Here is an 11,258-nt window from a genome sequence, read left to right on the forward strand (position 1 = left end):
GCGCGGGGCGCCGGGGCGGGGGGCAGTGGGGACGCCCAAGAACCGGCAGCGAGAGACCGGGCCGCGTTTGCATGATCCACGCACACCGCAGGATTGTCCGCGGCGTCTGCGTGCGTTTGTTTACAGCGGGGGAGGGGGAGTCGGCCTCGCCCCCTCCCCCCCAGGGCCTGAGCTCTGAGCACAGGTCAGGGCTCCTGGGCAGAGAGCTCGTCGGAGGGCTGGAGGACTCTGCCTTGCTTCAGCGGCCGTCCTTCCGGCAGCCTGCCAGATTGTCCCCCTGCCAGGGGCCCCTCCGCCTGTGTCTTCAATCCCCTCTGGTGTGTGGGCACTCGCTAGGGCTGGGCACAGATGGCTGGAAGGCTACCTACCGGCAGGTCCGATTTTGAGGGGAGGAGTTGGGGTCATAGCCACCCAGGATTCCTGTCCGAAGCGCTCTTGGTGGGCATGGGGGTGGGTGAGGCCAGAGCACCTCCTGGAGAGGGCTGGAGAGACTGGAGTTAGGCAGTGTGGGGTTACCCAATAATCAAGGTAAGCACGGGCTTATGTGTGCTTACGTTCTGACCTGCAGTGAGCGGTTTTGTGTTCTTCCCACCACATCAAAGATTCGGCCGCTGGGTCTCCAACCCCACAGCGTCCTCCTCCGGGATCAAAGCCTTGCTCGCATTTAGAATCCCTGACAGGGACGGAGGAGTAGTCTGTGAACAAGGTAAGCACGGGTGACTTGTGCTTCCTTATGGGTCTGTAGTGGGAAAAGAGGGGGCTTCCCTTGCTTCTGGAGTGGTCTGGCTGTGGACCCAGGAATGGGGGGGGGGTGCCACGGCAGGTGGGTGCTCCTGTCCTGATCCTGTCCTGTCCTCTGCCCTCACCTTGGATCTGTCAGCAGATGGAGAAACTGAGGCACGGCAGGACAGGCCGGGTGGTTTGTGGTCCTCAGGTTGGGTCATGGAGGCATTTGGAGCTGACTTGAGCCGGCCCTGGCCAATCAATCTGGGCTGGGCGTGGGGCAGAGGACCCCCAGTGTGAGGGGGGAGACGTGTCAGGGGGGGGATGATGGAGGCAGACGGTTTGACAAGAGACTTTTGGGGGAGAGGGGATGATGGGGACAGTCCTGGCCGCGGGGTGTCTGCAAAGCTGAGTGTCCATTCCGTGGCGGGATGGGGACTCTGGGTGGTTGGGGGACCCATTCCATTGACTCAGCATTGACTGTGTGCACCTGTGCAGTGTCAGACCGGTGGGTCCTGGATTCCGGAAGAGAGGACAAACAGGGGTGGTGCTCGAACAGGGCCAGGGGGGTGCTTCTGAAGCTGAAGGGAAGGGGTGGGGGGTTTCCGGCCAGCAGCCTGAGGTGACTTGGTTTATAGTTTCCGCTCTGCGGGTGACGTCCTGTACCCAGCCCCTCCAGCAGCACGTCGACAAATGTGCCGAGTGGCCGAGGACGAGGGTCACTGACCGCCCTGGCTGAGTGCCGTCTTCTCCGTGGTGCTTTCTCATCGCCCGATGCACGACCGGGCTTCTGGGGCAGCATGAGGGCGGGGTGCTGACCATGCCACCCTGTGGGGTCAGCCTGTTTTCTGGATGTCCCTACACCTGGCCACGGGGGAATGACCTGATAGAGACCTGAAGGTGTGGTGACTGCCTTCTTGTAGGGACCTGGAGGCCTGGCCTGGCCACCCCCCAGTGTCATGGGGCCCACTGCCTGGTCGGTCACCTGGGTCTCTGACTCCCTCGTGTCACCTTCTTGCCCTTCCGGGCCTCTCTCTGTTTTGCATCCGCCATCACTGTCTGGCTCACTTGCTATCTCTCTGTGTCTCTCTCCATCTGGCTCTCTGACTGGTTGGCCGTCTGTCTCTTGATGATGTCTGTCTCTGCCCCTCTCTGCCTCGTTCTTTCTCTCTCTCACTGACAGATGTGAGTTCTGACTCCCTGTCCGTGCTTCTGTATGTCTCATTGTCGGGCTTTAGGGCTCTGTCCATGGACACACATAGCTCACAGGTTTGTATCCCCCACCCCCACCCCGTCTCTCTGCCTCTCTTCACTCCTTCCTGACGTTGAAGGGTGCCCTCCTCCGGGCTGACCTTGCCTGTAGCCTCTCATGGGGTCTTCAATGAGTCCTGAGCTGCCCCAGGCCCCTGCTCTAGTTTTCTTTGGGGCCAGGAGTCCGGCTGTCCAAATATTTGGCTGCCTCCAGGGGATTCCAGGTCAGCAGGGAAGAGGATAGGCGGGCTGGCTCAGGGTCTCCCCTGCCCTTGGGGGGCCACAGGCACGTGATGGCCTGTCCTTTGCCTCAGCTGGGCCTTGGGCTGCACCTTCATCTCAGCAGGCTGGCAGTTGGGGGGAAGGAGGCCGGGCTGGTGGTGACCCTGTGGTAAGCCGAGAGGTTCTGACTTCAGCCTCTGCTGGGGGTATCTGAGCAAGGGGGACCCGGGGCTAGTCCAGAGGGAAGTTCTAGACGTCTGGGCTAGGCCCAAAGCTGAGCACCTCTTGAGTTTCTAGAAAATGTTCCCTGCCACAGGAAGATCCACTTCCGGTCCCAGCTGTGGGCCTCTCAGACCCTCCCAGATACCTCCGGATGCCGGGGACACAGGACAGGCATGGCCGGTAAACCAAGCTCTGGGCCAGCCGCCCCTTCCTGGCTGTGCCCCCTGCTGGGCTAGCCCCTCCGTGCCAGCCCCACACTCATGATGAGGGGGCACCGGAGGGAGAACTGACTGGCAGCTACTGGGTCAAAGTCCGACATGGGGACCTGAGACTTGTTCCCTCCCCTGCACTTCCCCACGCGGCCTGACTCCAGCAGCCAGCTCCTGCCGACCACGGCTGTGTACTTTGAGAACACAAGTCCCGAGGGTCTACCCATTGACCAGTTTGTCCAAGGAGTAGGGACATCCCCTTGGGCCCCGTTAAGCGCATGAAGGCAGCTAGGGGAAGCTGCCTAGATGCCAGGCTCAGAAGGGGCACCGAGTCTCGAGGCAGAGCTAAACTGGTGTGACCCCTGACACTCCAGATGGCTACCGGCCAGATGCCCCTTTCGGGGGGAATTTTGGGCTGGGCCCCGGGGCCCCGGGGGCCCGGGCAACAAAGTCCGCCTCCCCGCCCCCCCCCACCCGGCCCCCCCTCCCCCAAAAAAAACAAGAAAAGTGGCCACAGGAACAAGGCAGGGACAGCAAGGGGATTCTTGGGTGACCTTACCTTAAGAGGCTCCAAGAACTTCATTCCCGGACATGCGAGGTGCTTACCCCAGCCACGGGCACAGCCGCCACCGCATGGCCTGATTCCTGGGCCTCGAAGCTTTAATTAGCCAACCCAACACCTGCCAAGGTGTGTCTGATGACTTCGCACCCTGTGACGCCTGCGTGGGCGGCCATCACCTGCTGTGCCATCCCCCTGGCTCATGGTTCCCGCCTCCCGCCCCGGTTCTTATCTCGAGCAAACAAGGGCCGGGGGCAGTGGCCTGGGGACCTCGATCTGCTGCCCAGGCCTCCGCTGTGACCATGACAGACACCGTTCTAATGACCCATTAGTGCCAGGTCACAGCGCACCCTTCCGCCCTGCTTCCCACAGAGTGCTCCTTACTCTGCCCCCAGCTTCAGCCACACCTCACCAGGGACGGGGGACACGGAGGTTCAGAGGGAAGTACTGGACTACAGTCATGCAGTAAGCCAGGGCTTGGCAGGGCCTCAGACCAGTGTCCACTCAGGGCCTTCCCCACAGTGGGTCAGGGTCTGCCCTCCCTGAGCAGGGGTCCTCCCCTGAGTTTCCCCGGAACCCCCAAGACAAAGGCCCGAGGGTCTGGCGTGGTTGGAAATTGGCTGAGGGAATGACTGGGGCCTCCGTGCCAGACTAAAGCTAGTCCCTGCCCGTGGGCCCCCTCTCCCCGCCCTCAGCCCTGGCCTACACTGAAGCCAGACTCCTTGCCCTGACACCAAGGAAGCATCACTGAATGGGCCTCAACGCCCCCTCCCAGCCACCCTCCGCCAGGAAGCCCCCCCTGAGTCCTTCCAGGATCCCTTGCTGAGTCCCAGCTCTCTGGGAACAGGAGTCCTAGGGTGGGGGCTGTGTTGGGGGGCTTGTCCCTTCCAGAGCAGAGGCCTCTGGGGAAGGGAGGGGTCTACCACGTCCTCCCCAGGACCAAGAGCCGAGGCTCATCGGTGACTGACTGGTCTTGCAGGGCCAGGTCCTGTTGGAGCAGGAGCCCCCTCCCAGCACCCCTGCTACGGGCTGTGGTCTCCCTGGAGGCGGGTCCTGGCTGCCAGTGAAGGGCATTAAGGTGGAGAAGGGCGCTTGTCCAGGCTTCAGACTCAGCACACTGTGAGGGCCTGCCCCAGCCTGTCCAGCACAGGGGGCCAGGCGAGGGCAAGCCCTGCTCAGTGCCAGCCTGTCTCTGGGGCCCAGGAGCACACCCAGGTGGGATTCCTGGGCTTTGGGGGAGGTGGGGCGCAGGGAGGCGCAGGGATGGGCTGACTTCAGGAGTCCTGACCTAGAAGCTGAAGTGTGGACGTTGTGGGGGGGGGGGGTCAAGTGGAGGGAGGGCTGCCTCGGTTGGGGTGGGACCACCTCTGGTTGGTGGTCTGTGTGTGTGTGTGGCTCAGGTCAGTCCTCTGTGCGCTCCCCTACCCACTGCTCCCCGCTCCCCCAATTGGGGGGGTGCTGTGCCCAGGTTCAGCGGTAGACCTGAGCTCACCGGGGTCCGGAGTGGGCAGGGGCCATCCAGAACTGGATTTGGGGGAGCAGCCATGCCCGTGGGCCCAGGCCTGGCTGACCCGCCTGGCAGAGCTCTCGCTCTGGGCCCCTGGCAGGTCCCGCCTTCAGGATGTCCTCGCAAAGCCTGGGGGCACTGTGCCAGGCACCTTCTGGGCATGGGATAGGTGGCACGCAGCCCTGGTGATGGGAGAAGAGCCAATGAGTAGGGGGGCGGGCAGCTAGTTCCTTCGAGACTGGGCAGTCAGTGGTCCAGTCTCCCCTCCAGCTGGCTGAGGCCTCTGCACTGCTGGCTGGGGCTCCAGGCCTCAGGAGGTCCACTCTGGGGTCTGCTCCTGGCGGGTGGCACCTGGGGCGGACAGGAGGCGAGCTTGGAAAGTTGTCATGGCCCCGCGGCTATGTAAAGGGTCAGACCTGTGTGGTCCAGAGAATGGGGACCAGACCGACAGCACCTATTTCCTGGAAGGCCCATGAAGGGCCCTTCACAGCGAGGCAGGATGGCCCAGGTGTCCAGCTGCCCGGCACTGCCCCAGGCCTCCTGGCTCTGGGGGCTAGCCTCTGCGCCTGCCGATCCCAGCGCCAACTCTCAGCCCACAGAGGACCCTTTGTTCTGGCTGCCAGCAGTGCCCGCCGGGCAGCTGGGAACAGGGCCCACAGCCCTCACCCTGTCCCGAAGCCTCCAGCCACCGGACAGTGGCATTCTAGGTTGGCCAGGAGGCCCCTGGCGTGTGAGCACAGCACAGGAAGCCATCTCCTGGTGTGGCTGGCAGAGAAGGAGATAGACCCAGGGGTCCCGGTGCCGCTGAGCACAGCTCGGGACTCAGGCCCCCCAGAGGGTGCTGGGTTCAAGGGTCGACAGGTGTTTGGGGAAGGGGACACCTACAGGCTGAGGCATCCCCTCCTGGTGGCCCGGGGACACCCAGGTATGGCAGCATCACTCCCCGCAGCAGGCTGGTCCCTGGGAGGGGGGCTTCTTGGGGAGGTGGCAAGTCCCGGGTGGGAGAGGGGCCGGGCCGGGGGCGGGCAGTCAACAGCGGCCCGCCGTGCTCCGCAGACGCCTGCGTGTCCGGGCCCAAGCCGCTGCTCCTGCCGGTCGTCCGGGGGCTGAGCCATGGAGGTGCCTCTGCAGACAGAGATGGTGGAGCTGGTGCCCAATGGCAAGCCTTCGGAGGGGTTGCTCCAGGCCGCCGCGCCAGCGCTGGACAAGCAGAGGTGGGCTGAGGAAGGAGCCGCCGGGCAGGGCGGGACGGAGTGCAGAGCCAGGGGCTGGCTGAGCCCCCCGCCTTGCCTGCCTGTGCTCGCAGACTGGAGGGCCCCAGACAGAGCTGCGGGGGTGGCGCGGAGGCCGAGGACTTCCTGCAGAAAAGCCCCAGCAAGGAGCTGCACTTCAGTGACGTGAGCCGGGGGGCGGGGCGGGAATGGGGGCTTGGGGCATGGCCGGGAGCATGGGTGCCTGGATGAGAGCCCCCTCTCCTTGCCCCACCGGTGCCCGCAGTTCGAGGGGAAGACGTCTTTTGGGATGTCGGTGTTCAACCTTAGCAACGCCATCATGGGCAGTGGCATCCTGGGGCTGGCCTACGCCATGGCCAATACGGGCATCGTCCTCTTCCTGTAAGTGTCCCTGCCCGCCTCCGGAAGAGGGGCTCGGGCTGGGCGTCCGAAGCAAGCTGGCAGCCATCACCTCCCAGGCCCTCCCAGCCCACTCCCGTCCCGGCAGCCCTTCTTATTGTCCACCCAGACCTCCTCGCTGCCCAGCACGCTCTCTGAGGCCAGTGTCTGTTCCCCTGGGGCCACATGGGAGGCCGGATCCAGGGGTCCCTGAGTCCTTCTCCTGGGGGCTCTGTCCTACAGCTGAATGGACTCGGGGAAGGAGGTCCTCACAGCCCCCCCCCCCCCAGCTGTCCTTCTGGTCATGTCCCACCTTGGGCCACAGGGGCCTGCTGAGCTTGCCCTGCACCTGTTAGGGGTCTGACGCCCAGAGCCTCCTGTCCCCTCCCCAGAGTCCTGCTGACCGCCGTGGCCCTGCTCTCCAGCTACTCCATCCACCTGCTGCTCAAGTCCTCAGGCATCGTGGGTGAGCCGAAGACCAGGCCTGCAGCTATAGGGGTGCTGGGGAGTCCTTGACGACTGACAACGGTGCTGACCCCCCTGTCCCCACAGGTATTCGTGCCTACGAGCAGCTGGGCTATCGTGCCTTCGGGACTCCCGGCAAGCTGGCAGCAGCCCTGGCCATCACGCTGCAGAATGTTGGAGGTGGGACCGGTGGGCAGGGGAGCGGGAGTCCAGCTCTGTGACTGGCTGGTTCCCCTGACCCCAGAGTCTGCTGGCCCCTCTCCCCACAGCCATGTCCAGCTACCTGTACATCATCAAGTCCGAGCTGCCCCTGGTCATACAGACCTTCCTGAACCTGGAGGAGAAAACTTCGTGAGCCCCAGAGGGACAGGGTCTTCGGGAGAGGGGAGGCCCTCGTCCACCCTCCAGGTCCACCTATGGCCCTGGGGCCACACTGGGTTGGGGAGAGAGACGAGTTGAAGCCCCAGGAATGGCTGAGCGAGGGGACAGAGAGCCACCGCAGAGCTAACTGTCAGCCCACATGATCATGACACACCCGGAGCCCCCTAAGGGGGCAGGGGGTTTGGAGAAGCCCTCCCGGCTTGGGTGGGTGGTGGGTGGGCCCCAGGCTCTGAGCTACCCATTAGGGGATGGGTAGCGGGGAGCCTTCAGGCTTAGCCCTAAGCACCTGCTATTCCTGATCACAGCTTGGGGGTTAGCACCACCCCCCTCCCTACTACCCAGAGCTTAAGCCCACGGTGTCCCAGTTGTCAGCTCCTTTCGCCAGTCCTGCCTGAGGGTGGCCAGCTCTGCTCTTGACTGCCCAGGCTGGACCAGCAGGGAGGTTTCGAGGCTGCGCAGCTTCGGTGGGCAGGTGGCAGTGACTCTGGGTGCAGCCCCAGGCCCAGCAGACCCTCCCCCAAGAGTCAGTCTTTGGACTTGCCCTTGAAGGGCGGCCCATCCCTGCAGATGCAGAGACCAAGAATGACCACGTGTTTAGCAAATCCCTGAGACCCATCTCCTCGGCTGGGTCCCTTAGCCCGTCATGTTTTTTTAGCCCCCCAGGGTCCCCTGCAGGGCAGCTGAGCCCACAACTATGTGTCCTGAGCGGGGTCTGATCTTAAGGGCTCCCAGGCCAAAGCCTGCCTGCCTCCCTCCTCCGTGCCATGCTGTTCACCACAGGGGCGTGTTACGCCGACACCCGTCCTGCAGTTGGGGACAGGAACACTCAGAGCAGAGGGTGCAGAGAACTCAGGGGCCACACACAGTGACAGCACTGCTGACTCATGAGGGGAGGGGTCGCCCTCATCTGGGCAGAGGACCCTGACTCTAGGTCTGCTGTCCCACAGGGACTGGTACTTAAATGGAAACTACCTGGTGATCCTGGTCTCTGTCACCATCATCCTTCCCTTGGCGCTGATGCGGCAGCTTGGTGAGTGGGGGTGGACATCAGAGACCCTCGAGGAGGTGATGGGGGACTGTGGGGGCTTCCCAGCCTCATGAAACACCCCACCCACCCCGTCCCTCTTCGTAGGCTACCTGGGTTACTCCAGTGGCTTCTCTCTAAGCTGTATGGTGTTCTTCCTCATCGCTGTGAGTCACACACACACCCCCACCGCCACCCAGCCCAGGCAGGGGTGGCTCTGCCAGGGACAGGCTGCTTTCAGAGGGATGGGAAGGCTCTCCTGGGAGCGGGTCAAAAGACAACATGTCTGACTTACCTGTGTGTGACCCGGCAGCCTAGCCTAGCTCCGTGACCTTTGCCCTTGCTCACTCAGGTCATCTACAAAAAGTTCCAGGTGCCCTGCCCGCTGCCCCTCCACATTGCCAATATCACAGGCAACGCCAGCCACGCGGAGGTCCTCAGGGAGGGGGGGCAGCTGCACGTAGAGGGGAGCACTGAGGCTCTCTGCACCCCGAGCTACTTCACACTCAATAGGCAGGTACGGACCAGCCAAAGTGGGGTAGGGGCCGCCGTGAGGGAGGGGGTGTATGTATGTGTGTGTGGGTGGGAGGCGGCATGCTCATCTGATGCCCCTGTTTCCCCAGACAGCATACACCATTCCCATCATGGCCTTTGCCTTTGTCTGCCACCCTGAGGTGCTGCCCATCTACACGGAGCTCAAGGAGTAGGTGCCCGGTGCTGGGGGACAAGCCCGGGAGCGAATGGCTATGGGCCCAAGGGTGGGGAGTGGGGGAGTGACTGGAGCCAAGTTATTCTGGAAATCCATGGGCGATCTTGCTGGCTGCCAGGAGGTGGGGTAGGAGGAAGGAGCAGGCCCCCCTTGGGTGGGGGACATTGTGGGGCCTGAGAGACCCCAAGGCACGTTGGGGCCGGTGCCAGCTCTCTCGCCCACTCCCTGCCCCCCAAGCCCCACCAAGAGGAAGATGCAGCACATCTCCAACATGTCCATCGCCGTCATGTACGCCATGTACTTCCTGGCCGCCCTCTTCGGCTACCTCACCTTCTACGGTACTTGTGGGGCGTGGGGCAGGGCGGGGCGAGTAAGGGGCTGTCCTGGGGTGGGTGATGCCCACGGTGCCCTGCCGCTGGGGAGGTGGGTCTAAGAGCCACCGCCATCCCCAGGGCCGGGATGAGCCCTGGCAGCACAGGTCCCGGCCCCAACCCTGGGTTGCCCACTGACCACCCCTGCCCGCCACAGACGGGGTGGAGTCAGAGCTGCTGCACACCTACAACAAGGTGGACCCCTTCGACGTGCTGATCCTGTGCGTGCGGGTGGCTGTGCTGACCGCCGTCACGCTCACTGTGCCCATCGTGCTGTTCCCGGTGAGCAGGGGGCGGCCCCCTGACGGGGCAGGGGTTGGGGGAGCACCGCTGGTGTGACTGGTGGGCTGACTGACGGCCCCTCCTTTGCCCCTAGGTGCGCCGGGCCATCCAGCAGATGCTGTTTCAGAACCAGGAGTTCAGCTGGCTTCGGCACGTGATCATCGCCACCAGCCTGCTCATCTGCATCAACCTGCTGGTCATCTTCGCTCCCAACATCCTGGGCATCTTTGGGGTCATCGGTGAGAACCACTGCCCTAGCAAATTCCTGAGCTCCCGCCCCATGCGCCCAGCTGGACCGGCCCTCAGAGCCTTGTTCTGAAGCTTCCCAACCACAGAGTTGGGGCCTAGACGAGCTTCCTCTGGGGAGTCCAAGGGCCAGCCCCCTCCCCAGCACAGGATCCCCTTAGACTTTGTGCCTGCTTCTCAGGCTCTGACGCGGGGACCTGGGGCTAGGGGCCACAGAGATGACAGCCAGGTCCCCTGGCCCTCGGTGTCCAGAATCCAGCTCCATATTCATGAAGTGGAAAAAGCTCTATTGGCTCAGGCCATGAAAAAGCCCTCAGGGCTGTTGACCGCGCAGAGGCAGACCACCCCTCAGGGCTCTGCTCTCAGGTCTCTCCTCTTGGCTTCTTGAGTGCCCGGGGAGGGGATGGTGGGCTCCTGGCCCCCCTGCCTGCCCTGGGACCCGAGTGAGGCCCGTCCCCTTGAGGGCGGCAGCAGCCATGCCTTGTTCTCGCAGGCGCCACCTCCGCCCCATGCCTTATCTTCATCTTCCCTGCCACCTTCTACTTCCGGATCGTGCCCGCCGAGAAGGAGCCTGCCAAGTCCACCCCGAAGATCCTGGTGCGAGGACGTGGTGGAGGTTGGCGGGCTGGGCTGGGCTGCCGCGGGACCACCCTGATCACCAGCCTGACACTGCCCTCTGACCCCGCAGGCCCTGTGCTTCGCCATGCTCGGGCTTTTGCTGATGACCCTGAGTCTGAGCTTCATCATCAGTGACTGGGTCTCCGGGACCGGCCGGCCTGGAGGAAGCCACTAGAGCGCCCTCCACCCCCCAGCCCCTGCCCTGCCCCATCTGCTCACCCTAGCACCCCGCCCGGCATGCCCAGCCCCGGCTCCTGCCCGTGGCCGGTGGTGAAGCAGGTGTGAGGCAGGGTTGGCCCTACTCCACCCACGCCTGTTCCGTCCACGGGCATGCGTAGGAAGGTTGGGATTGAGGATTCCGGCCACCAGCATGCTGGGGTCCCAAGCTGCAGAGGCCTCCTTTAGCGGAGTGGGGGTGAATGGGGCACATGTGTCCCTTGTCCCATTTTGTTACTTCAGCTGCCGCCCTGCACAGATGCCCACACTCAGAGCCAGCGGCTGCCCCCGGAGCCCAGGCTCCACTCCCAGAAGCCTCATCTGCCCAGCCCCTCCCTCACCTCTCCTCCCTCGGTCCCCCAGCCCCTTTCAGGCCCTTGAACACCTGTGGCCCCTTCTCCTGTGGAGCCAGGGCAGGCTCCACCATGGGACCCCCGTTCTGCCTGTTCACCTACCCTGGGGAGGCTGGGACTCCCCCCTCCCCCCACCCTCAGCCTGGGCCCTGGGCCACAGCCCACATTCCACAGCCAGCAAAAGGGAGAGGCTGGGGCTCAGTGTCCCTGCACCCTAGGCCAGGGATCCCAGGGGCGGGGGTGGGGAGGTTGTCAGCTCCCCCCTTTTATAAATATTCTACGTAAGACCA

General features: G+C 63.9%; 1 protein-coding gene across 2 annotated transcripts; it reads left to right on the forward strand.

Moving 5' to 3' along the window:
• The first annotated feature begins 223 nt into the window (after positions 1–223).
• SLC38A3 (solute carrier family 38 member 3) lies at positions 224–11,258 on the forward strand. Of its 2 annotated transcripts, none has more exons than XM_045297531.1 (17): positions 224–317; positions 569–706; positions 5,750–5,907; positions 6,000–6,090; positions 6,191–6,306; positions 6,696–6,769; positions 6,856–6,948; positions 7,038–7,119; positions 8,097–8,179; positions 8,282–8,340; positions 8,526–8,690; positions 8,797–8,876; positions 9,120–9,220; positions 9,411–9,535; positions 9,630–9,774; positions 10,349–10,378; positions 10,470–11,258. In XM_045297531.1, the coding sequence occupies exons 3-17, from the start codon at positions 5,807–5,809 to the stop codon at positions 10,532–10,534; spliced, it is 1,410 nt and encodes a 469-aa protein (XP_045153466.1). In that variant the 5' UTR covers positions 224–317; positions 569–706; positions 5,750–5,806; the 3' UTR covers positions 10,535–11,258. The 2 variants fall into 2 exon arrangements, with proteins under 2 accessions (XP_045153466.1, XP_004715233.1); XM_004715176.2 differs by having other exon boundaries at positions 230–317; positions 10,275–10,378.

Source organism: Echinops telfairi, unplaced genomic scaffold (genome assembly GCF_000313985.2).
Source record: "Echinops telfairi isolate 266 unplaced genomic scaffold, ASM31398v2 ScPeMD7_7420;HRSCAF=8458, whole genome shotgun sequence".
In the NCBI taxonomy this organism is placed as follows: Eukaryota; Metazoa; Chordata; class Mammalia; order Afrosoricida; family Tenrecidae; genus Echinops; species Echinops telfairi.

Coding starts and splice junctions, on each gene's coding strand:
- SLC38A3 (XM_004715176.2), top strand. CDS start 5,807: ATGGAGGTGCCTCTGCAGACAGAGATGGTGGAGCTGGTGCCCAATGGC. Junction 9,221..9,410: donor CGGCTACCTCACCTTCTACG/GTACTTGTGGGG, acceptor TGCCCGCCACAG/ACGGGGTGGAGTCAGAGCTG. Junction 9,775..10,274: donor GGGCATCTTTGGGGTCATCG/GTGAGAACCACT, acceptor TTGTTCTCGCAG/GCGCCACCTCCGCCCCATGC.